Source organism: Oncorhynchus tshawytscha, linkage group LG12 (genome assembly GCF_018296145.1).
Source record: "Oncorhynchus tshawytscha isolate Ot180627B linkage group LG12, Otsh_v2.0, whole genome shotgun sequence".
Lineage (NCBI taxonomy): Eukaryota > Metazoa > Chordata > Actinopteri > Salmoniformes > Salmonidae > Oncorhynchus > Oncorhynchus tshawytscha.
The window spans coordinates 34,026,503-34,051,079 of NC_056440.1; the positions used below are offsets into that span (position 1 = coordinate 34,026,503).

The following is a 24,577-nucleotide window of genomic DNA, read 5'->3' on the forward strand; positions in this document are numbered from 1 at the left end:
CAGAGCCAGAGAGAGGGCGACAGAGCCAGAGAGAGGGCGACAGAGCCAGAGAGAGGGCGACAGAGCCAGAGAGAGGGGTCAGCAGGTTGACGTTTGTCATGCATCTTGCCCTAGAGGAAGAACTGAGCAATTTCTGCTAGATGGGCTAGATGAAAACAAACATGTGATTTCTGGTTTTAATTTAAGGTTAGGGTTAGGCATTAGAGTTGGCAGTGTGTTTAGGGTTGGAAAAATAATATGATTTTGTGGCTGTGCCAGCTAGTGACCACTCTGCAGAGCTGCCTCCAAAACAACATTCAGGGACACTGCACAGAGCACGTGACATGGCTAAATATAAATGTATAGAGCTCAGCTGAGTAGAGGTCATCTGTGATAGAGGTACAGCGATGGGGTTGTGCTTCTCTTCTTCACAATCACTGCCAACCAGCTCTGTTTTATCTCTTAAGCTTGTGTAGTGAAACCTCAACCTGAGCGCACTGCGAAGGACAGATCTTTGTCTCCGTTTTGTCAGATGTCCCTTATGGAGAAGCACAGCAGCCATGCAGTCTTGTACGCACTCTGTCCCAGTGTCTCACTCTTTCTCTTGCTCTTCCTCTCCCACTCTCCCTCACCTGCTTGCTCTCGCTCTACCTCTCTCTGTCCCACAGTGTGTGCTCGGGGAGGTGAGTAATCTTTTCTCCGGTAGGAGAAGAGCGAGGGAGCGGATCGAGTTTTTGCCTTGTGTTAAAAGCTCTAAAAATAGTTGCTGCACACAGTGCCCATCCAAACGTCATTCATTGAGTGAGCTAGCTGCTGCGTTGCCTTGGTGATGGGAGACGTGAGGCTTTGTAGTTGATATGTGCTGAGTATGTTTGTGTGTTCTCTCCTCAGAAAAAGGCAGAGGAAGCTCACTGGATTCTGGAAGGACTGGGACCCCGAGTAGAACTGGTGAGCCTCTGCTGTTTTCTCACCTCTTAATGGTCATCTGAATAAAATATCTAGCAACTTGTATTATTTGACCACAGGGAGGAGGGACAAGTAGCAGGGGAGGAGGGTTAGAGGGAGGAGAAAGAAAGAGGGGGAGGAGTTTGTCGGAATTGAAAGATGGCCATGTGTAGCAGGGGGTGTAGGGAGCAGGCCCTGGAGACAGGCCGAGGTGGGTTTCGTTCTTCTGTTCAGGGAGAGCGAGATGGACGGGCAGAACGATGGCGCTGTCTGTCTCTGATGGCTAGGAGCCAGACACGGCCAGTGTTTCATAAATGAGCTGCTGCTGTCTGGAAGAGAGGATATTAATGACAGTACTGTATATTATCAGTGGGAGTCAGACCTCATACTTGCTCTTTATAAGCTGATTTGGGTTTGACAATAATACCTAATGTTCGCTTTCGAAGAGTTTTGTCGTGAGCAACTGAAAATATAGTGGAGAACAAGTTCAGATTCAAATGTTTGACCAATGGGAAGGTGTTTGTAGTTCATTGGTTTAAACGACTCTTAATCCCCCTTGTGCCGTGAAATAAAAATGTTTTATTTGTTTTGTGGCCAAACTTATACAAATTGTACACAAAGATGGTCTCCTTCGCTTATGAGTCGGTTCTCACTCTGTACAGTCCAGTCTCTTGAGAGGGGCTGAATTAGGGTGTCGTGTCCTCGTTGTGCCCACTGCTTGGCACAGCATTAACAGTTATATACTATCATGGAGCAAAGAGCTTTGTTTCACTCTGTCTCGTAGACATAGATTTATATGGGCTTTTGATTGAATGAATAATAGATTCAGTAATAGTTGAATGTAATGGTTCAGTTGGTTGAGTTATTGAATGATGGTGCACCAGGGTTTCCCCCAGGAATTTTTAAGAAGGTGGTGCTGCTGAGTACGCCGGGGGGAGGTCCGGACGGGGGTAAACTCAACATATCTTCCCCTTTTTTTTAACACCTGTAACTGCCATTTCCAGCAATCTAGAGCAGAACGTTGCCTTAAATGATAACAAATAACTTACATTCTTTCATTCTTCGGGGAGAACCGTGTATACAATGTGAGCCAAAACGTTTTGACAGACCTTTCTCGGTTAGGTTGATAAAACATGCATGAATTCATAACATTTGTCTTATGTCTGACTCTGTTCAGCATCTTGTAGGTAGAATGTAATGGGTAAATTGCGTTGCTGCATTTAGCGTAGTAACTTTGCAGTGACACCAGACCGTGTGCAGGGAAGTCGTGTGGAAGTTGTAAACAGTATGTTTAACCCTCTAGAGTTGATGTTCCTTGCTGCTGTGAAACAGGATTCTCACCTCTGGCAGCATCACCTAACCTTTCCATCGGTTTCTTCTCTCTCCCAGCCTCTGTACAACCAGCCCTCCGATACCAAGCAGTACCATGAGAACATCAAAATGTAAGTTAGCCCGCCCTCTGGGGAAAGGGACTGGGTTTATGTTAGTGCGTGTCTATGTCATCTGTCACTGTAGGCTCAGTGTGATTGCTATGGTCCTAAATGCCATCACTGCGCCCCTCATGTGCCCCAGAGATTCCCATCCCAACAAACGGCCACAGAGAGTGAATCACGTGGTGTCAACCACGTGTATGGAGTCTTTATAGCCGTGATAATGTGCTGAAACAATTCTTTAACCATGCGGTCTGTGACAACCCGTTGAGATCATGTTTCTGCGGAAATGACTTTATGCAGTCATAAAAGGAAAATCCTTCACTTAAGTTGAACTTATAAATGTAATGCAGAAAGTGCAAATGGGTTAAGTAAAATGGCCCGCTTGAGGTTTAGCTCTGAGTTGTCAGTGGAGAATGAGTTAGATGGTATGCCACCTGACCTCTTACCCTCACTGCCACTCTGTCTCTGCTCCGTTTGATCCTTGCACTGTTTGATCAGTATTATTGCCTCAAAGCAATTAGCAGAAAGGGTGTGTGTGTGTGTGTGTGTTATTAAATACCGCAGTATAGCTTTGATCCACCACAATTGACTTCTTTGTGCCCCTAACCGGTTTGATAACCTTGGCACCTGTCCCTGGTAAGAAAGATGAGTACCTTGGATTCATGGACACCACCTCTACATTTCTCATGAATACAGTACACGCTTAGTGTTGGACAAAAGAAACTTTAGAAACGGACCAGAGCAGCTAATCTCTCTCTCCACCATCTGGTGTCCGGAGCACAATGCCATCTCTGTCCTTATACGACTTAATCTCTCAGCCCTGGTCTGGCCTGCCAGCCAGAGACGGCGTAAGTAGGGGTTGCGGGGCGTGGCCGCCCCCCCTGGTTTGCGCACCTTTTGAAGTTCAGATGGGAACAGGAATAGTAACTGAAGTCTGGACACTGACTGTAGGCCTCACATGTAGCCTGTCATAATATCCATTCCAAGACGAACTGAGATACAAATACTATCAGAAACATGTTGGATTGTTTGCACAGTCCTTTTCACCAGTCAAACCAGACATTTTGCACAGGAAATTTCCCCGGTCATTCACAAACCGTCTACGCTCCGCAAGAGAAGCAGAAATTAAAGAGAGAACTTTACAAATGTAAAATCGATTGTTGATTATGCATTCATTTTATTCATTTATTATTATATTCTGGTGAGCAATGCTATTTAATTTTCTACAGCATGACAGAAGAGGCTACCTATCTAATTAAGATTTTTCTGATTCCAAGACCTAATTTTTTACTGAAAAATATGTAAATGAGACATAAAAAAAGATCAACACAGTTAATGACAAGATAATTCCAGACTGTGCCGTTGTTGTGCTTATTTATGATATAATAGTCACGTTCTCATTAAATAATCTTATTATGGCAAAAAAATTGAGGCTTAGTTCATTCAATTTGACTTATTTTTCAAGATATTGATATAGCCTAGCTGATAAAAAGACACGGTTTTGATTTGTAAAGTTCAAATAGAATATAGTCTTGCACTTCACAATGCTTCATCAATGTTAAATATCTTAATATTCGATTTAATCATACACTGGGTGTACAAAACATTAAGACCACCTGCTCTTTCCATGACTTAGACTGACCAGGTGAATCCAGGTGAAAGCTATGATCCCTTATTGATGTCACCTGTTAAATCCACTTCAATCAGTGTAGATGAAGGGGAGGAGACGGGTTAAAGAATGATTTTTAAGCCTTGACAATTGAGACATGGATTGTGTATGTGTGCCATTCAGAGGGTGAACGGGCAAGACAAAAGATTTAAGTGCCTTTGTTGAACGTGGTATGGTGGTAGGAGCCAGACACAACTGTGGGCATTGGTGTCAACATGAGCATTGGTGTCAACATGGGCCAGCATCCCTGTGGAACGCTTTCGAAACCTTGTAGAGTCCATGCCCTGAAAAACGGAGGCTGTTCTGAGGGTACAAGGGTGGTGCAAGGAAGGTGTTCTTAATGTTTTGTACACTCAGAGTATATTGTCCAATTAACACATATGGAATAATGTAGTAACCAAAATAGTGTTAAACAAATCAAATATATTTTAAATTTGAGATTCTTCAAAGTAGCCACCCTTTACTTTGATGACAGCTTTCCACACACTTGGCATAATCTCAACCAGCTTCACGAGGAATGCTTTTCCAACAGTCTTGAAGGAGTTGCCACATATGCTGAGCACTTGTTGGCTGCTTTTCCGTCACTCTGCGGTCAAACTCGTCCCAAACTATAATGCCTGAAGGTGTGTTTTGGGTCATTGTCTTGTTGAAAAACAAATGATAGTCCCACTAAGCGCAAACCAGATGGGATGGCGTTTCACTACAGAATGCTGTGGTAGCCATGCTGGTTAAGTGTGCCTTGAATTCTAAATAAATCACACAGTGTCATAAGCAAAGCACCATTGCTCCTCCTCCTCCATGCTTCTTGGTGGGAACCACATATGCAGAGATCATCCGTTCACCTACTCTGCGTCTCACAAAGACACAGAGGTTGGAACCAAAAGTCTCACATTTGGAATCATCAGTCCAAAGGACAGATTTTCACCGGTCTAATGACCATTGCTCGTGTTTCTTGGCAAAGCAAGTTTCTTCTTGTTATTGGTGTCCTTTAAATCAAATCAAATCAAATTTTATTTGTCACATACACATGGTTAGCAGATGTTAATGCGAGTGTAGCGAAATGCTTGTGCTTCTAGTTCCGACAATGCAGTAATAAACAACAAGTAATCTAACTAACAATTCCAAAAAACTACTGTCTTATACACAGTGTAAGGGGATAAAGAATATGTACATAAGGATATATGAATGAGTGATGGTACAGAGCAGCATAGGCAAGATACAGTAGATGATATCGAGTACAGTATATACATATGAGATGAGTATGTAAACCAAGTGGCATAGTTAAAGTGGCTAGTTAAAGTTAGTAGTGGTTTCTTTGCAGAAATGTATCCATGAAGGCCTGATTCACACAGTCTCCTCTGAACAGTTGATGTTGAGATGTGTCTGTTACTTGAACTCTGAAGTACTTATTTGGGCTGCAATTTCTGAGCCTGGCGGTCCTCATGAGAGCCAGTTTCATCATAATGCTTGATGGTTTTTTGCGACTGCACTTGAAGAAACTTTCAAAGTCCTTGAAATGTCCCATATTGACATATCTTCTTAAAGTAATGATGGACTGTCGTTTCTCTTTGCTTGTTTGAGCTGTTCTTGCCATAATATGGACTTGGTCTTTTACCAAATAGGGCTATCTTCTTTAGAGCAGCCCTACCATGTCACAACACAACTGATTCGCTCAAAACACATTAAGAAGGAAAGAAATCCATAAATTAACTTTTAAGAAGGCACACCTGTTAATTGAAATGCATTCCAGGTGACTACCTCATGAAGCTGATTGAGAGAATGCCAAGGGTGTTTATTTTGCAAAGTTTGTTTTGATTTAACACTTTTTACTACATGATTCCATATGTTATTTCATAGTTTTTATGTCTTCACTATTATTCGACAGTGTAGAAAATAGAAAAAAATAAAGAAAACCCTAAATTCTAAACTTTTGTCTAAATTCTAAGTCTAAACTTTTGATTGGTACTGTACGTGTCTGAGTGTGTGGGAGAGGGAATCAGGGAGTTTAAATGTTTGTTTATATAGGAACATGTTTCGATGAAGAGATCACCGTGTCGTCTTAGGATATCTTTAGACTGCTTCTGTGCTGTTTTCTTCTACACACACACACACACACACACACACACACACACACACACACACACACACACACACACACACACACACACACACACACAGGCATGTGATGTGACTGTGGCATCCAAGCTGGCCGTCTAGTATGGACAAGTACGCCTCCAAGCCACCCCAGTTCCCAACTCATTACATTCAGTTTTACATGAAAGGTATTTTGGTTTCCAAAACAGCATAAATATCTCTGACTCACAGGTCAGCTCACATGTTAGTGGTGTGGGCAGAGTGTGGCACGCATGGAAATTTGGTGAAGTCACAGCTCGGAGGTGTGAAGAATAACCTTCCAGCCCCCAGACAGTAGCCATCCCCCTCCAAACTCAAACCACACACACACTGCCTGCTTTTCCCCTGTCCACCTCTAACATCTTATTACTCAGTATAGAACTCTGCCTGTGTGTGTCTTGTATTTGACCTAGTATCTCTGCCTGTGTCTATGCACACGGAGTGATTGTGTGTGTGTGAATCAACGTTCATATGGGTCTCAGTATGTGTTTATTTGAATGAGTTTAGATGTTTGTTTATATAGAAACACGTGTAGATGGCAGTGTCTTTGTTGTGATGTGGTCACCGTGTCCACTTACAGAATCTTTAGACGGCCTCTGTGCTGTTTTCTGCTTAACATGCGTGCGCGCACTAGTACAGCCTTACTTAATTCCTGCTGCCTGTCTGTCCTTGCCTGTGGCCTGGATCCTAGCTGATGTGACTCACGGTGAATTAGATGGCACGTGACCTTACAACTGACAGGAATAAAAACGTCATCTTTCACCGAAGGCCGAGAGAACGGATGGAGCAGCTGCCTAAGCAGATTACTGCCCTGACCTTTATTTGAAGCACTCTGGCTGGTTCGCCATTCCCGGGCCGGGCCAGACAAACTTTAAAAGTCTGGCTCCTCTTTCTGCCCCCCCAAAGTGATTTGGTGTTTATCGATCTAGGGACCGGATTGTGTGCCTGTCTGTGTGGGGGTTGTAATAAAGGTCATACCTGGACAGCAGGACGTATAAGCTACTCTTTACGGGATAGAAATACATATTTTATTTTTCCCAAACTGCCAAAAAATGTCATTCAAATCATTCTGTTGATTTTCCTCTGTTTCCTTCTATCAATCTTCTGCCTTACTGTCCCTTTCATTTATCTTTCCTATGTATCCCTCTTTCTCCTTTCTTCACCCTTCACAGAAACCAGGCGATGAGGAAGAAGCTCATTCTTTACTTCAAGAGGAGAAATCATGCTCGTAAGCAGTGGGTGAGTACAGAACCGCTTCTCTGCTGGTACTGCTCTATGACCGATGACTAGAAGTTAACTGGGCCAAGGAGCTCCTTGAAGTGTGTCCATGATCCACAGACTAAAGGGAAAGGAGCTCTGGGCCCTTGTGCCTGTTCTTTAGTAACACTGCAGCAGTAGCTACTCCTATGAAGTGTTAGACCACAGCTACTACGGCTTTTGAAAAATTAAAGGTAAAAAAACGGAATAAAGGAGATGTCTCGCTGTGATTCAGCTCTCCCAGGACTTTCTTTTTCTCGGTCACATCTAGTCTGCTTCCTGTCTGGTGGTGTTAGATGGTACAGAGATGGTAGATGCTACAGGAGATGCTCCACTGCTCGCTCGCTCTGCCCGTGTGTCCGTGATTGAGCAGGACCAAGGCAGTGGGCGGTGCTAAAAATAACCCTGCCATCGATCGTCCAGGCTCTGATGTCAGAGTTAGGCAGACATCCTCAATCACCCACCCTGACAGAAAATCTTTACCACAAATCAATTACTTTTCCTGTGGAATATATTTCCACAGGGATACATTATGTGTAATAACCATGTTTCACCTCAGAAAAATGACATCCTCAACAATGCAGGAGAATTGGGAATAATTTAATAGTTGCACAGTTACACTAACCCTAAATGCAGAAACCATATCTAAACTGTAATTTATAGAGAGGCACACCTACCGCCCCATAGTGCTATTTGCCGGCCCATGTGCTGCAGGGTCATATATCCACCAGTCATGGTGTGTAGTGTAAGTAGAGGTTCCAGGCCAGCTCCAGTCTGGAGAGGGGAGCGCAGGCTGGAAAAGACATGGGCAGCTATTTTAAGATGCCTCAGAGGGCTGTGTCTCCTCCAGGGTTAATGGTCTGCTTTACAGCCTGCCCTGTCGAGCAGCTGGGAAAACATGGAGCTCTGTTCTGGTCATGACTCAAGGTTAGACTCAGTCCCTGCAGAAGCACAGCACATCATGGCACAAAAAGCGACACTATTTGTATTTTGGAGGAGTTGGTTGTATCAAGTTATTATTATTTTTTCCTTCAGGAACAGAAGTTCTGCCAGCGCTATGACCAGTTGATGGAGGCCTGGGAGAAGAAAGTGGAGCGCATTGAGAACAACCCCCGGCGCCGGGCCAAGGAGAGCAAGGTGCGCGAGTACTACGAGAAACAGTTCCCTGAGATCCGCAAGCAGAGGGAGCTGCAGGAGCGCATGCAGAGGTGAGTCTAGGCCTGGGGCCTCCTGCTCCTTCATATACTAGATTGGGAGTCTAGTTTACAGCATTTGTCAAAACATTAGATGGAGTGATTCCAATCAGTTAAAGCGTCTGATTACGTTGAGTTGTTACTTGGTTACAGTATGGAGGGAAGTGTGTGTGAATGATGTCAAGAAGGAGGATATCCTCTCCTGTACATGCAGTGTGTTGACATGTCCTCTGTGTTCCCCCGGTGGGGAGTAGCCGGGTGGGGCAGCGTGGAGGGGGATTGGCCTCGTCTTCAGCCCGCAGTGAACACGAGGTCTCTGAGATCATCGACGGCATATCAGAGCAAGAGGTGAGCTCTTCCAAATCAAATCAAGCATTATTTCTACAGCACATTTCAGACATAGAATGCAACACAATGTGCTTCACAGGAGAAAACAAAAACAATGAAATGGTTTACTGCACAACAAACATAAGAGGATAAAAAACAAAAACAATGAAATGGTTTACTGCACAACAAACATAAGAGGATAAAAAACAAAAACAATGAAATGGTTTACTGCACAACAAACAGAAGAGGATAAAAAAACAAAAACAATGAAATGGTTTACTGCACAACAAACATAAGAGGATAAAAAAACAAAAACAATGAAATGGTTTACTGCACAACAAACATAAGAGGATAAAAAACAAAAACAATGAAATGGTTTACTGCACAACAAACATAAGAGGATAAAAAACAAAAACAATGAAATGGTTTACTGCACAACAAACATAAGAGGATAAAAAACAAAAACAATGAAATGGTTTACTGCACAACAAACATAAGAGGATAAAAAACAAAAACAATGAAATGGTTTACTGCACAACAAACATAAGAGGATAAAAAAACAAAAACAATGAAATGGTTTACTGCACAACAAACATAAGAGGATAAAAAACAAAAACAATGAAATGGTTTACTGCACAACAAACATAAGAGGATAAAAAACAAAAACAATGAAATGGTTTACTGCACAACAAACAGAAGAGGATAAAAAACAAAAACAATGAAATGGTTTACTGCACAACAAACAGAAGAGGATAAAAAACAAAAAAATAACTATAAAAACTGAACGACTAAAAAGCACCCGAAAAGCAAAGCTAAAAAAAAATATTGTTTATTTTTTAAAGATCTCTTTTAAATATGTCCACAGTTTCGCCCCCACAGCATTGGGGTGCACAATTGTGGATTGATTTAAAAAACAGTTGAAGAATCTTAAAATGAATTCTAAAACTCACAGGCAGCCAGTGCAGAGACTTTAAAGCCGGTGTAATGTGTGCTTCCTGTCGGGTCAGTACCCGTGCTGCAGCATTCTGTATGTTTTGCAATTGACAAATGGCTTTCTTGGGTAGACCAGACAGGAGAGCATTACAGTTATCAACCCTGCTTGTAATAAAAGCATGTATGAGTCTTTCTGTATCAGCCTGAGGGGGAAACGGACGCACCGTGGCAATAAGCTGTTTTGGTCACATTCCTAGTGTGGGATTCGAAATTGACTTCAGAATCTAAAATATACCTAGGTTTTTTTACCTGGTGTTATTGTTATTCCCTGTGAATTAAACATGTGGCCAGATTCTCTTTCTGTGCTTCGGCTCCAACAATAAGTACCTCTGTCTTGTCTTGATTAAGCTGGATGAAATGTTGAGCCATCCAAGTATTTAAATCACTAACACAGTCTAATGTATCCGTGGAGCTAAAATCCACTGGTGACACAGATGTAAAGTTGTGTATCATCTGCGTAGCAGTGAAAATCAATGCTGTGCTTTCTGATAACACTGCCAAGGGGTAACGTATATAAACGGAACAGTTCAGGACCCAAAATCGAAACTTTATGTATTTTCTCTGAGTTATGTTCACCAAGGTTGACAAACTATCGACCGGTTAAATAGGTCCTAAACCAATTTAGAACTGGACCGGAGAGGCCAACCCACTGGACCGGAGATTGGCCGAAAATTGTTAGGAGCTGAAGAATCTAGATGACTTTTCTTCAGAAGGGGTTTCACCATATCAGTTTTTAGTGCAGGGGGGAGAGTGCCTGTGAACAAGGAGTGATGAACAATACCTTGCAGTTCTTCAGATTTGCGTTAAAAACTGTTTTGAAGGTGGTGGGGATAGGATCGATTGCCTTGTTATATATGCCAAGTGTCTCTCTCAGAATATCTTAATGGACCTGCAACTTTGACTTCCTCCACTATGCCTTTCTGCAATTTATCTTCAATCGATTAGTTTCCTCACTCATCCAAGGGCCTCTACATTTGGATGTGGCCTTTTTCAACTTCACTGGAGCTATGGCATCAATGGTTGCCCTGAATTTGCTATTAAAGTTATCAACTAAATCGTCACGAGGAAGTCAGGATAGGTGATGGAGTATTGTTCAGACACAATCAATTCTGTAGCAACTTCAGAGGAAAGATAGTGTTTCTTAATAATGTGTTCAGCATTACCCTGTGCTATGGGCAACAAGGTAATAAAAAATCCACAGTGGTGATCAGATAAAGCAATTTCAACTATAGAGGATATGTCAATAGAAAGCCTCTTGGTAATAACCAGGTCCAGAGTATGGCTGCGGTTATGGGTAGGCCCAGTATCATGTTGGTTAAAGTCCATAGAGCTCAAAAGATTCATTAATTCAATGGTCTTGGAGTCGGTCTCTTTGTCAACATGAATATTAAAATCGCCCAACACCAATGATTTTGTCATAGTTCTCAAGGACCATAGACAAAAGCTCTTACACTACTTCACCTCCCTCATTTTTCCTCTCCCTCCATCGTCTCTCTTCTGGACCTGTCATTCCCCATATCTCTCCCTCTTTTAGTGCCCTTTCTCTTACTCATGAATATACCGTGTTCTTGTCATGCCTGTTGCTTGACCCTCTCAATCACCAATTTCTTTGTCACGTGAGGCTGAATGACACAGTTACTGTAGCTGCGTAACACTTATATCCAGTTCAGGAAGCATGTGATGTGGCCTTTTTAGTATCATGGCCCGGAGAAGATGGCTTACATGCTCCTGACCGAATGTGTTTTTTATTTTATTTTTTATTTTATTTTCTGATGTGTCGTTTGTAACTTTAAAAAAAAATTGTAACTTATTCTGTGCACAATGTTGCTGCCTCCGTCTCTTACGACCGAAAATAACTTCTGGACATCAGAACAGCGATAACTCGCCACGAACTGGCAAACCCCCCTTAATTAGCCCGACGTGAAGGACATACTATTTTCCCGGGAACAGGCCCAAATCCCCATCATTTGCGTGAAGAGAAGACAGAGAAAAAGAGGACGAAGGCCGGGATGCCTTCTGAGAATTCGTAGGCGATCGAATAAACAATTCGTAGGTGATCGAATAAACCCCCACTGCCTTCCGCTCTACTAGCTAACATGCAATCATTGGAAAATTAAATCCGCTACCTAAGAGGAAGATTAAACTACCAACGGAACAGTAACAACTGTAATATCTTATGTTTCACGGAGTTGTGGCTGAACAATGATATTATCAACATTCAACTGGCTGGTTATACTCTGTATCGGCAAGATAGAACATCGGCGTCTGGTAAGACAAGGGGGGGTGGACTGTATGTTTGTAAACAACAGCTGGTGCACGATATCTAAGGAAGTCTCGAGGTTTTGCTAGTCTGAGGTACCTGAGTATCTCATGATAAGCTGTAGACCACACTATCTACCTAGAGAGTTTTCATCTGTATTTTTTGCAGCAGTCTACATACCACCACAGACCTATGCTGGCACTAAGACCGCACTCAATGAGCTGTATAGCGCCATAAGCAAACAGGAAACCGTTCATCCAGATGCCGCGCTCCTAGTGGCTGGGGACTTTAATGCAGGGAAACCTACATCCGTTCTACCAAATTTCTATCAGCATGTTAAATGTGCAACCAGAGGGGAAAAACTCTAGACCACCTTTACTCCACACACAGAGACGCGTATAAAGCTCGCCCTCACCCTCCATTTGGCAAATCTGACCATACTTCTATCCCCCTGATTAATGCTTACAAGCTAAATTTAAAATCATTCAATAAAAAAGTGGTCAGATGAAGCAGATGCTAACCTACAGGGCTGTTTTGCTAGCACAGTCTGGAATATGTTCAGAGATTCTTCCGATGGCATTGAGGAGTAGTGGTAAGGGTAGGTAACAACACATCCGTCATGCTGATCCTCAACACAGGGACCCCTCAGGGGTGCGTGCTCAGTCCCCTCCTGTACTCCCTGTTCACTCATGACTGCACGGCCAGGCACGAGTCCAACACCATCATTGTTTGCCAATGACACAACAATGGTAGGCCTGATCACTGACAATGACTAGACAGCCTATAGGGAGGAGGTCAGACACCTGACCGCGTGGTGCCAGGACAACAACCTCTCCCTCAACGTGATCAAGACAAAGGAGGTGATTGTGGACTACAGGAAAAAGAGGACCGACCATACCCCCATTCTCATCGACGGGGCTGTAGTGGAGCAGGTTGAGAGCTTCAAGTTCCTTGGTGTCCACATCACCAACAAACTAACATGGTCCAAGCACACCAAGACAGTCGTGAAGAGGGCATGACAAAACATATTCTCCCTCAAGAGACTGAAAATATTTGGCATGGGTCCCCAGATCCTCAAAAGGTTCAACAGCTGCACCATCGAGAGCATCCTGACTGGGTGCATCACTACCTGGTATGGCATCTGCTCGGCCTCCGACCGCAAGGCACTACAGATGGTAGTGCGTATGGCCCAGTACATCACTTGCCATCTAGGACCTCTATACCAGGCAGTGTCAGAGGAATGCCCTAAAAACTGTCAGACTCCAGCCACCCTAGTCATAGACTGTTCTCTCTGCTGTAGGACGGCAGGCGGTACCGGAGCGCCAAGTCTAGGTCCAAGAGGCTTCTAAACAGCTTCTACCCCCAAACCATAAGACTCCTGAACACCTAATCAAATATCTACCCAGTCTATTTGCATTGCCCCCCTTCTATGCTGCTGCTACTCTCTGTTATCATCTACGTGTAGTCACCTTAATAACTACCTACATGTACAAATTACCTCAATTACCTCGACTAACCGGTGCCCCCGCACATTGACTCTGAACCGGTACCTCCTGTACAGTATATAGTCTCGCTATTGTTATTTTACTGCTGCTCTTTAATTACTTGTTCCTTTTATTTCTTATTCTTATTAATTTTTAAAAAACTGCATTGTTGCTTAGGGGCTTGTAAGTAAGCGTTTCACTGTAAGGTCTACAGTCTACTGTTGTATTCGGCGCATGTGACTAATACAATTGAACTTGATTTTGATGTGTGATCCAGACAGATACAGTGCCTTCAGAAAGTATTCACACCCATTGACTTTTTACACATTTTGTTGTTACAGCCCAAATTTAAAGTTGATTAAATTGAGATTTTTGTGACGCTGGCCTAGACACAATATCCCATAATGTCAGTGGGATAATGTATTTTTCGATTTTTATTTTTTATTTATACAAATTGCTAAAATGTCTTATCCCTTTGAGAATGGTGAAGTTATTCATTTTGCTTCAGACGGTGTATTAATACATCCAGTCACTACAAAGTCACAGGCGTCCTTACGAACTCAGTTGCCGGGGAGGATGGAAACCGCTAAAGGATTTTACCGTGAGGCCAACTGGGACTTTAAAACAGTTAAAGTTCAATGGCTGTGATAGGAGAAACCTGTGGATGGATCAACAACATTTTAGTTACTCCACAATGCTAACATAAATGACGGAAGCCTTTACAGAATAAAACATATTTCAAAACATGCATCCTGTTTGCAATAAGACACTAAAGTAAAGCTGCAAAAAATGTGGCAAAGAAGTTAACTTTGTCCTGAATCCAAATCGTTATGTTGGAGACAAATCCGACACATCACTGAGTACCACTCTTCATAATTTCAAGCATGGTGGTGGCTGCATCATGTTATGTAGATTCTTGCCATCAGCAAGACTGGGGAGTTTTTTTAGGATACAAATAAATGGAATAGAGCTAAGCATAGGCAAAATCCTAGAAAACCTGGTTCAGTCACTGGGAGACATTCACCTTTTAGCAGTACAATAACCTAAAACACAAGGCCAAATATACAATCCAGATGGGCAAAGCTCTACGACACTTACCCAGAAAGACTCAGTTGTAATCCCTGCCTAAGGTGATACTAACAAGTATTGACTCAGGGGTGTAAATACTCATGGGATATATTTCTGTATTTCATTTTCAAAAAAACATGTTTTCACTTTATCATTATAGGGTAATGTGTGTAGATGAGTCAGAAGAATTCTGAATTCAGGCTGTAACACAACAAAATGTGGATTAAGTCAAGGGGTATGACTACTTGCTGAAGACAGTGTAGATGCACACACACACACCACACACACCACACACAGAGTAAAGAGACTCTAGCTCTGCCACTTGCACAACCGATGAGTTTGAACTCTGCACAGTGGTTAGAGATGTCACTTCCTCTCTACCCCAGTCACCCTCATTCCTCCATCCCCTCTGAAAGGCATGCTCAGGATGAAAGGGGGAGAGATGTCAGCCACAGGTTCCCTGCTGTGAGTGTTACACAGGACAAGCAGAGCTGGCTTGTGAATAACAGGGCTAGTCATCACACTGAGTACAGTACAGAGGCAGTATTTATCTGTAAGTTCAGCCCAGACCTGGATAAGCACTGACTGCTCACCCTAGACATGCAACATCGCCCTCTTCCCCTCTTCCTCCCTGACCTCAAACTTCCTCTAAATCGCATGACCTCTTACACACTTAACACAACACGACTGTTGTGCCTGTGTCACCACCGTTGCCTCTGTGTGCTGTGTTTATCTCAGCCTCCTGTATTTGGAAAGCTCTGCTTTGGTGTACACTAACAGCCTACTCACCCCAAGACATTTTGTCTGTTTGTCTGATTTGTGTGTGTGTTTGTGTGTGTGTGTGTGTGTGTGTGTGTGTGTGTGTGTGTGTGTGTGTGTGTGTGTGTGTGTGTGTGTGTGTGTGTGTGTGTGTGTGTGTGTGTATTTACACGTGTGTGTGTGCGGGTGCGTGTTTGTGTCAGAACACCGAGAAGCAAATGCGTCAGCTGGCGGTCATCCCTCCCATGCTATTTGACGCAGAGCAGCAACGTATCAAGTTCATCAACATGAACGGCCTGATGGACGACCCCATGAAGGTGTACAAGGACCGGCAGGTCATGAACATGTGGAGCGAGCAGGAGAAGGCCACCTTCCGTGAGAAGTAAGTCACTCACTCAGATGTAGAAATACTCTTCATAGAATGGCAGAACTGTGTGCTGTGCAGTAGTAGACAAAGTGTTGTTTTGTGTTTCTGAGAGCAGTGAGAAGTGGCATGCATGGTGGTTTGGTCAGACTGAGATTTGGAATAGAAATGTCTGTGACCTATCCAAAGGTCTGGGAGTTTTTGAGGAAGTGAATCTTCCCTCTTTGTGAGAAATGAGAGGATATATCAACCAGACAAACGTAAACCACAGATGGAGATCAGAGACTGTGAATGCTGCCCCGGTGCACAGAGAGAGAGAGAGTTGTGGATGTGATGCCAGCTGCTGCAGACTGCACAGTGAAGTTTCTTACCCTCTCAGCCTCAACACTCAGTAAGAGAGAGCTGGGAGAGATGTAAGCAATGCTCAGTACTGGCTATGTTTTCCTATTGGGATATAAAGTAATGTCAGGTAGGATACACTGATAGTAGTATGGTGAAGGAGCTGGAGGTTAGTGTGGATGAGAGCATACTATAGATGAATAATAGAGAGTGAAATATCTCTGGAGAGATGGATGTGTGACTGAAGTCATCGCTGATGGGAGCGTCTTCTCCCATCAGGCAAACTACACATACGTCATTCTCCACAATTTACCTGCATATCACAAGGCAGAGTGCCTGTAGATAATTCATTTGATAGAAAGTGTTGAGAATGTATCTGTCTGCTTTGTGCTCACAGGTTCATCCAGCACCCAAAAAACTTTGGCCTGATTGCTTCTTTCCTGGAGAGAAAGGTACATTTGGGAAGATCCCCCCCCCTCACTCCATGCACAATGGTAGACCCCAAGTTCTGACACCTGAGTAGTCTTGTATTGTCATCCTGCTTGGGAGATGAGGTCCTAGTAATGTTGTTTTGTTTCAGACTGTGGCAGAGAGTGTCCTCTTCTACTACCTGACCAAAAAGAACGAGAACTACAAGAACATTGTGCGCAGGAACTATCGGCGCCGTGGCAGGAGCCAGGTACTGTACCTAGAACCTTACGGAACCTAATCAAACCACTTCAGGCATTCTCAAGGTGAAAGACTGTTGTCATTTGAACACTGGGTTATGGGGCCTCCCGAGTGGCGCTGCGGTCGACGGTGGCGCTGCGGTCGACGGTGGCGCTGCGGTCGACGGTGGCGATGCCTCACTCCATTGTGCATGGAGTGAGACGTCACTACAGACCCGGGTTCAATCCCAGTCTGTGTCCCAACCGGTCGTGACTGGGAGTCCCATAAGGCGGCGCACAATTGGCCGAATGTCGTCCTGGTTAGGGGATGGTTTGGCCAGGGGGGCTTTACTTGGCTCATTGCGCTCTAGCGACTCCTTGTGGCAGGCCGGGTGCCAGCACGGTCATCAGTTGAACAGTGTTTCATCCGACACATTGATGCGGCTGGCTTCCGGGTTAACCGGGCGGGCGTTAAAGAGCGTGGTTTGGCGGGTTGTGTTTCGGAGGACGCATGACTCGGCCTTCGCCTCTCCCGAGGCCGATGGGGGAGTTACAGCGATGAGACAAGATCATAATTGGATCGCAATTGGATATTACGAAATATTAGAAAATATAAGAAGACTGGGTTGAGTACCATTTGCATGGAGAGGTAAAACAGCCATGGGACTCTGTGAGTAGTGGGATCAGTAGAGGATAGGTCGTCATGCAAGCAGTACACCAATCATGTTGGCCCACTGTGCACCTTAGCAATTACTCATGCTACACACACACACAGACACACATTCATGCTACACACATACATTCATGCTACACCCACACAGATACACACATTCATGCTACACACACAGACATACACACACACGTTCATGCTACACACACACACAGACATACACACACATACATTCATGCTACACACACATCACAACTGCTGCTACCAGACTCTTATTATACTAATCAGTTTATACACTTGCCCCCTATCCCCATATTCCCCAATACAAGTGTAAATGTTGGACTATAAATTGTGCCTTCCTGTATTATACTTATGCTAAAATGTTTATTCTATTCTACTGAGCCATTTACTTTACTTGATCTTTTATTATTTCTTATTGTTGCATTGTCGAGAAGGAACCTGCAAGTAAAGCCTTGAGTTGGACGATCTATACCATGTGGATTCCGTACAGATGACTAATACAACTTGAACTTGAATGTGACACCTGCCGTTGTGCCCCCGCCCTTCGTGCACTAATGTGTCTATCCACGTGACTTTTATTTCACAGGTTGTTTTCATTGCTAATGATCTCCCAGTTATCACTTAGGCCCAGACCAGGTGTTAGGCAGTTAAACTCCAGCATCGTTGCAGTGTGTGGGGTGCAGTGTGGTGGGCGCTAATGAAATGGTCCAGTAATTAGCCAGTGACCTTTCCTGTGGGCGTCAGCCGGTTGGCAGTGTCTCTTCCTAAACTCTCCCAGAGACACCTCAGATTATTACCTAGCTAGCCAACGCTCAGCTCAGTGCACAAACACCACGGGCTCCTAACGCTAATAACACAGGGAGAGAAAGGGAGACACAGGAGCGTGGGAGAGGTACAGAAGGGGAGAGAGGGAGTCAGCGAGTGAGAGATTTGTAGAAGGAGAGAGGAGGGGGGGAGCAGAGAATCGTCTCCACAGGGTAACGTTAGTGAGTACAAGAGAGGAGGGAGCACACAACAATACGTACCAATAACAACACAAAAGCTAATGAATGTCCAGCCTTATTGAGTCTGTTGTAAAGCAAAGCAGACCATAGATAGCAGGCTGCCTGAGTCTGACTCATTTAAGACTCCTGTAAATGGCTGTGTTTTTGGTTTTGCGATCTGTTTTAGGTGCATGACACCGAGCTAAGAGAGAACAAATGGAGATTGTGATAGTCTATGGAGATGATTAGGCTGCTGTTTATAGTCTCCAGGTCCTAAGAGGGAGACAAAACTCTGACCATGTTCATCCACTAGTTGGTCACTCAGTGCTGTTATTGAGTTATGGCTTTTTATTTGTTGTTTTTTGCGTTGCGTTCATCTTTGAGAGGGGAAACATTACATCTGGTGACATGGTTCAAATGGAGTTATGCTATCTCTGTGAGAATGGTCCATTTTGATGTAGCCTGCTCTCCGTCTTTTTGTGTTTCCTTGTCCAGCGCTGGATGTAATGCCTCTGTTATTAGAGTAGACATGAGAGGGATTGAATAGAAATCCATTTACTTAGTGCTTTCATTAACCCATTAACACACAGCACACCTCCCATATACTTCGGGAACTGTGCTTTCCAATGCATGAATAAGTGTAGTTACCACCAGTTATACCAGTGTTAGTGGCCAGACTTTGGCAGTCTGCAGCATTTCTTTCATGATATGAACCCTCACCCTGAGCCCAGACAGGAAGTGGAAGAGGAAGTGGTGCTGGGTGCCAGATGAAGGCATATGGGCTGTTTTTGTGGTGTATGTACTGGCATGCATGGCAGAATGACCTCAACACTACTTCATGGCTCATGTATCTGTTTGTGTGTTTCTATATAGGTTCTTATACATGTTTTACATGTGCTTTTACATATTTGCAAGTCACCAGGGATCATGTTTGTGACAAGTGTGTTGCCTTGTGTTCCACCCCAACAGCATGGCCAGCAGCAGCAACAACAACTGCAGGTGAACCGCAGCAGCCAGGAGGAGAAGGAGAAGGACAAGGAGGAGAAGGAGAAGGAGAAGGAGAGGGAGAAGGAGAAGGAGAAGGAGAAAGAGAAGGAGGGAGAGAAGGATGAGGAGAAGACTGAGGGGGAAGACAAGGAGGATGTAATGAAGTGAGTCTGCTTGCATTCGGTCTCGCTCTAAATTTAGGGGTGTCAAACATATTTTTCCCCGGGGGCCGTATCCGGTCTTCAACGAGGTCTGAAGGGCCACACAGAAAATGTGTTATATTTACTTGCTGTCGAAATGAGCAGAAAATAGTTCTCCGTCCATCGTTTAGAACATTTTCGATGCTCCCTGACTGTCTAGCTTTCATTTCGGTGACTATTAGCGAGCTGGACACAGTCAAGAAACTGTATAAATGTAGGGACATTATCATTTCTACACTGTTTAGATGTGGTTTTAGTCATTTTAAAGTATATTCAGTTCACACCCCTGCACTAAATGACGTCTGAATTGGTCCAGGTCAGTTCATTGGAAATGGAGTGGGAGTTAGATCTGCCCTGACTAGATCTGGAAAGGTAATCAGATGAAAGATGGAGCTTTTTTCACCCCTGACTAGTTACTCCACCTTCAGCCAGAATTTCCATCCAGTGAAAAATCTGTATTTTCCCCCTTTACAAAACTGCTGTTTTCCTGTTTTTCTTCTCTCACTCCCAAAAGGCCACTAAAAGTCACATTTGTAACATTCCTTCCTTATTTTCTTTCTTTTTCCGATGGGGGTTAAAGTGGCATGGCTGAAACACCATTACCGTACTGTCTGTTGCTACAATAATCCAGCTCGTCTCCTGAGCTTGGAGTGTGCTGTGCGTGACCCTGCCCTGGCGTCTTCCTGGGCACGGTGCCAGCGTGAAGGAGAGGAGGATGAGGGAATCAGTGGATGCCTCTGAACACACTGCAATCTGTGAGCAGAGCAGTGGAACAGATGGAGAGCTCACTCACTGCAGTGTGTTGTCCTCATGTTGACTCACATATTTCACAGGGAAGAACATTGAAGGATGGAATTCTATAATCATGTCCAATCTTCTAGCGTAGCTAAGCCCCCCAGCTCTCTGAATGGAGTCACGGTTGGATAGGTTGTTGTTCAGTGCTACTGATTGAAAGAACATTGAACAGGTGTTTCCCTCCCTGACTGAGTGTTGTTGATCATGATTAAGCATCTGCAGTGCTTCCAGTACCTGGGCTGAGGAGTCCCTGACTCCCACAACACCCTGGTTGGCACAGCTGGCACTTCTATATTTAGTGGGCCAGGCAGCAGAGCAGGTCGCCTCTAGAAGATAAATGATGCAGGACAAGGGGAAGATGAATTGAAGAACACTGGCTACAAAATCACTGGCCTGTCATGATGCTGACAGGATATATTGCCTTGCTTGCAAAACTTAAAACAACGCTCTCCTGAGCCTCGAGTCATTTGTGTGTGTGTGTGTGTGTGTGTGTGTGTGTGCGCGCGCGCGCGCATTTTTTTTACCCAGACAAACCTCTGCACTTTTTATCAGGTTTTAAGTTAACAAACTCAACAGAACATATGTGCTGTGCAGGCCAGGCAGTGAGGAAGAGGGTGATGAAGGTGGTCTGACTGACTGACTGACACTCTTCCCCCTGCAGGGACGACACCTCCGGCGAGGACGGGGAGGACAAAGAGCCCACTGTGGCTTTCAAGGGTCGACGCACGGCCAACAGCCAGGGCCGGCGCAAGGGCCGCGTCACCCGCTCCATGACCAGCGAGGTGGAGGAGACCGCCACTCCACCGCTCAGCAGCGAACTCGGTACGTCTCACTCTACTACTATCGTCTACACTGCTGCCTGATGTCTTTTACGGAGTGTTCATGGTCTTTAACACACGCTGCTGTTTTCACCTGAGAAGCGTTTCAGCACTGTGCTGATGTTAGCTACACACCTCATAAACCAAAAAGAGACAGGATTTCTCTGAGAAACATTTCATGGCTGTGTTTTTGTCCTGATTCGGAGGTGTTTGAATGAAATATATGGCCAGGATACTGCTGAAGCACGTCTGTTTAGTAGGTCCACCTGATTTGAATTGAAACTGAGCATATAATCACACAGAGTGTGGATGGTTTCATACCTGCTGGCGCTAGGACAGTCATCATACATTCTGTCAATTCAGTCTGCTCTTATTGCTGTGTGCTTTTTCCCCCCCTTGTCATATCCCACACCACAAGGGTGCACTGTAGCTCTTTCTCCAAACTCTTCTAAACACACAGACCTTGGCCAGGAATAGAATGTAATGCAACTTTATTGTCCCTCCAGGATGGACATTTTTTCTTTTGCATCGCCTCACATTAAAAGGATCACATAGGAATACATTCTCACATCACACGCGTTTAAATCAGTCACTCCACCATGCTGCATACACTGAGAACATAGAACATAGGCTATTAAACGTTCACTCACAACTGACTGCTGCCCCAACTTCACTGGATAGGTGAATACATATACCAGTACAATTTACATTGCAGTAGTCCACAAGGAGCTACCTAATGCTTGAATGGCCTTAGCCATGGGCATTCTGAAGCGCCGGCCAGAGGGAAGCCTCTCGAGCTGAGGGTGTAGAAGGTGGTAGTGGTCGCCAACAACAGCCAGTGCCTTCCTTTTGGTTGCCTTGTGGAACCGACTGTGCATGTGGTCGACCAATTACTTTGCTGGCTGTGTTTACTATTCTGGTTAGTTTGTTAGAAGCTGCCATTTTAAGATTTATTTCTTGCTTAAACGAGATACGATGCCAGTAAATGGATCCTTGTGTAAAGAAATTCTGCCTGTGTTGCTCTCTGGCTCATTACATAATGATCTGGATCCAGACATTCCTAAGGCTGATAATGGGTGGTAGAATAATACTTCATGACAAAATACCCAGTAAGTCAGCAATACTCCTGCCTCAGTTTTTATTCCCTCGGCAGTTAGCACACACTACACACACACTACACACACACTGTAGCTGCAGGCCATCCGAGTTTTGATGTTTCAGCACTTTAGTTGGTTGTTGCTTCTGCTGTGGGTTAGTCCCAGGGAATCCCCAGGTGGTCTGAGCCAGCCAGAGGGGCTCTGTTCTGATCAGCAGCTCGGGTCACTCTCATTTCCTCACTGTTACTGGGCTTGTTCCCCTTCCCCACCTCGCCTGCTGTTACTGTGCCCTTCACAGCCTCACTGAGAGGACACAACAGCACTGGAACTGCAGCTCTTCTCTGTTCTCCGCTCTTTCTCATCTTCTTTCCAGTCTCTTCGACTCTGCCAGGGTAAGGCTGGCCTCTACTGTAGACAGAGAGAACAGCCTCTTATGTCTATAATCATTAACTGACTTTCTCCTGGGCTTCCTGCTTCCTACCTCTTAAACAAACAACCCCTGTTGACCGGCTGTACCGTGCTGCACCAGCAAGGAGCAAAGGCAACCCTGCCCCCCTAGATTTTCTCTCTTCGCTTTCTTTTCTCTCTCGCTCTCTGCCTTGCTTTCTGTCTCTCTCTCTCTCTCTCCCTCTCTCTCTCTCTGTCTCTCTCTCTCTCGGTCTCTGTCTGTCTGTTGGATCCTCCCCTCCCCCTCCCCCTCCTGCCCACTCCGCGCTCTAACCTGGGGCTTCTGCTTTTTCCCTTTCAGCCAATCTGGAGATGAATGAGAGCTCTCGCTGGACTGAAGAGGAGATGGAAACCGCCAAAAAAGGTACAAATCAACCAAGAAAAACATTACCTCTGCGTGTGATAGAACCCGGCAGCACCATTCATTCAAAAGAAAATGTACCTCGTCAAAGACAAAACCACCCGTAGGCTTGGTGGTGATTATTTTTTTTTTGAAAGTGGTGACAAGTGCATGTGCCTGCGACTTCCTGTGAGATAGGCTGCAGCCACGTGCTGCTGGGTCCTGTCTGTCTGCAGCGCTGTGTAGGGCTCCACTCTGCTGCTCCGCTGTCTGACTCAGGGCCGTGTATGAAGCTTGCTGTAAAAGTCCCACCCTCGGGTCCTTAGCCAAAACAGCTTCAGCTGCAGGAGGAGGCTAGCTCTATTTATAACGGCCTGATTGTCTGACTGAAGATACAACCGGGCCTTGTCTGGGGGGGGGGGTTCCCCCACTGTGGGTCCTGCAGACCAAAGACGGCCGTGGGTTTTGCCTGTCTGTTTGCTGTAGCGCGGTTGGCGTTGTGTTGACTGCTCAGCTCAGTCTACAGCTCAGTCAATGATTGACTGACTTTTCTGTTTCTTCCAGTAACCCCGTTCTGGAGAAGGATTTCCGTCTGGTGTATTACACAGGATTTGTTGATCTTTCCAATTTTTCAAATGTTTGGGATTTTCTCATAGTATTTTAAGCCTATTGGTGACTTTGTATATGTCTGGTGAATATTTTCACTGTGCTTGTGTTAATGCGTTTTTGAGATCGTTGCTTGAAATGCTATGATCAGCCACTGTACTTGTTACTATATTGGAGCGATAAGAAGATAAATGATTGCTCTTGTCTATTTCATGTTTGGGTGTGAAAATGATTGCTTGTGACCTCCGGTACCGTTTGTATATCTGACGGCATGTGGTTTCTCCGTGAGCCTTAGTTCTTGTTTTGTGGCCATGTTTAGATGAAGTGTCAAAGATTCTCTATGATTTTCAGTTCTGTTAATGACTAGTACCTGTCTTCTAATCTAGCAGAACAGTAGCCTATCTGTTGTGTAATTCGGATTTTAATCAAGAAGTTCCTCAGACACCATGAATGTACTACTGAAGGCAGAAGTCTGTTACAGCAGATTGTCTATCTGTCTCTGTCTGTCTCTGTCTGTCTCCTGTCTCTCTGTCTGTCTCCTGTCTCTCTGTCTGTCTCCTGTCTCTCTGTCTGTCTCTCTGTCTGTCTCTCTGTCTGTCTCTCTGTCTGTCTCCTGTCTCTCTGTCTGTCTCCTGTCTCTGTCTGTCTCTCTGTCTGTCTTTCTCTCTGTCTTTCTCTCTGTCTGTCTCTCTGTCTCTCTGTCTCTCTGTCTGTCTGTCTGTCTCTCTGTCTGTCTGTCTGTCTGTCTGTCTGTCTGTCTGTC

At 44.5% G+C, this 24,577-nt stretch overlaps 1 protein-coding gene across 14 annotated transcripts in view; it reads left to right on the forward strand.

The window, feature by feature from the left end:
- The window catches only part of LOC112264093 (nuclear receptor corepressor 2), a 122,979-nt gene that overhangs the window by 69,211 nt on the left and 29,191 nt on the right, over positions 1-24,577 (forward strand). For 10 of the 14 annotated variants that reach the window (XM_042331618.1, XM_042331629.1, XM_042331622.1 and 7 more), the window contains 11 exons: positions 871-927; positions 2,314-2,366; positions 7,332-7,398; positions 8,452-8,624; positions 8,861-8,957; positions 15,704-15,882; positions 16,601-16,655; positions 16,784-16,882; positions 19,494-19,675; positions 21,168-21,328; positions 23,170-23,232. In XM_042331618.1, the coding sequence (XP_042187552.1) occupies positions 871-927; positions 2,314-2,366; positions 7,332-7,398; positions 8,452-8,624; positions 8,861-8,957; positions 15,704-15,882; positions 16,601-16,655; positions 16,784-16,882; positions 19,494-19,675; positions 21,168-21,328; positions 23,170-23,232 (1,186 nt within the window). The remainder of the gene's footprint in view (positions 1-870; positions 928-2,313; positions 2,367-7,331; positions 7,399-8,451; positions 8,625-8,860; positions 8,958-15,703; positions 15,883-16,600; positions 16,656-16,783; positions 16,883-19,493; positions 19,676-21,167; positions 21,329-23,169; positions 23,233-24,577) is intronic. The other 4 variants (XM_042331620.1, XM_042331624.1, XM_042331625.1 and 1 more) reach the window with 3 other exon arrangements.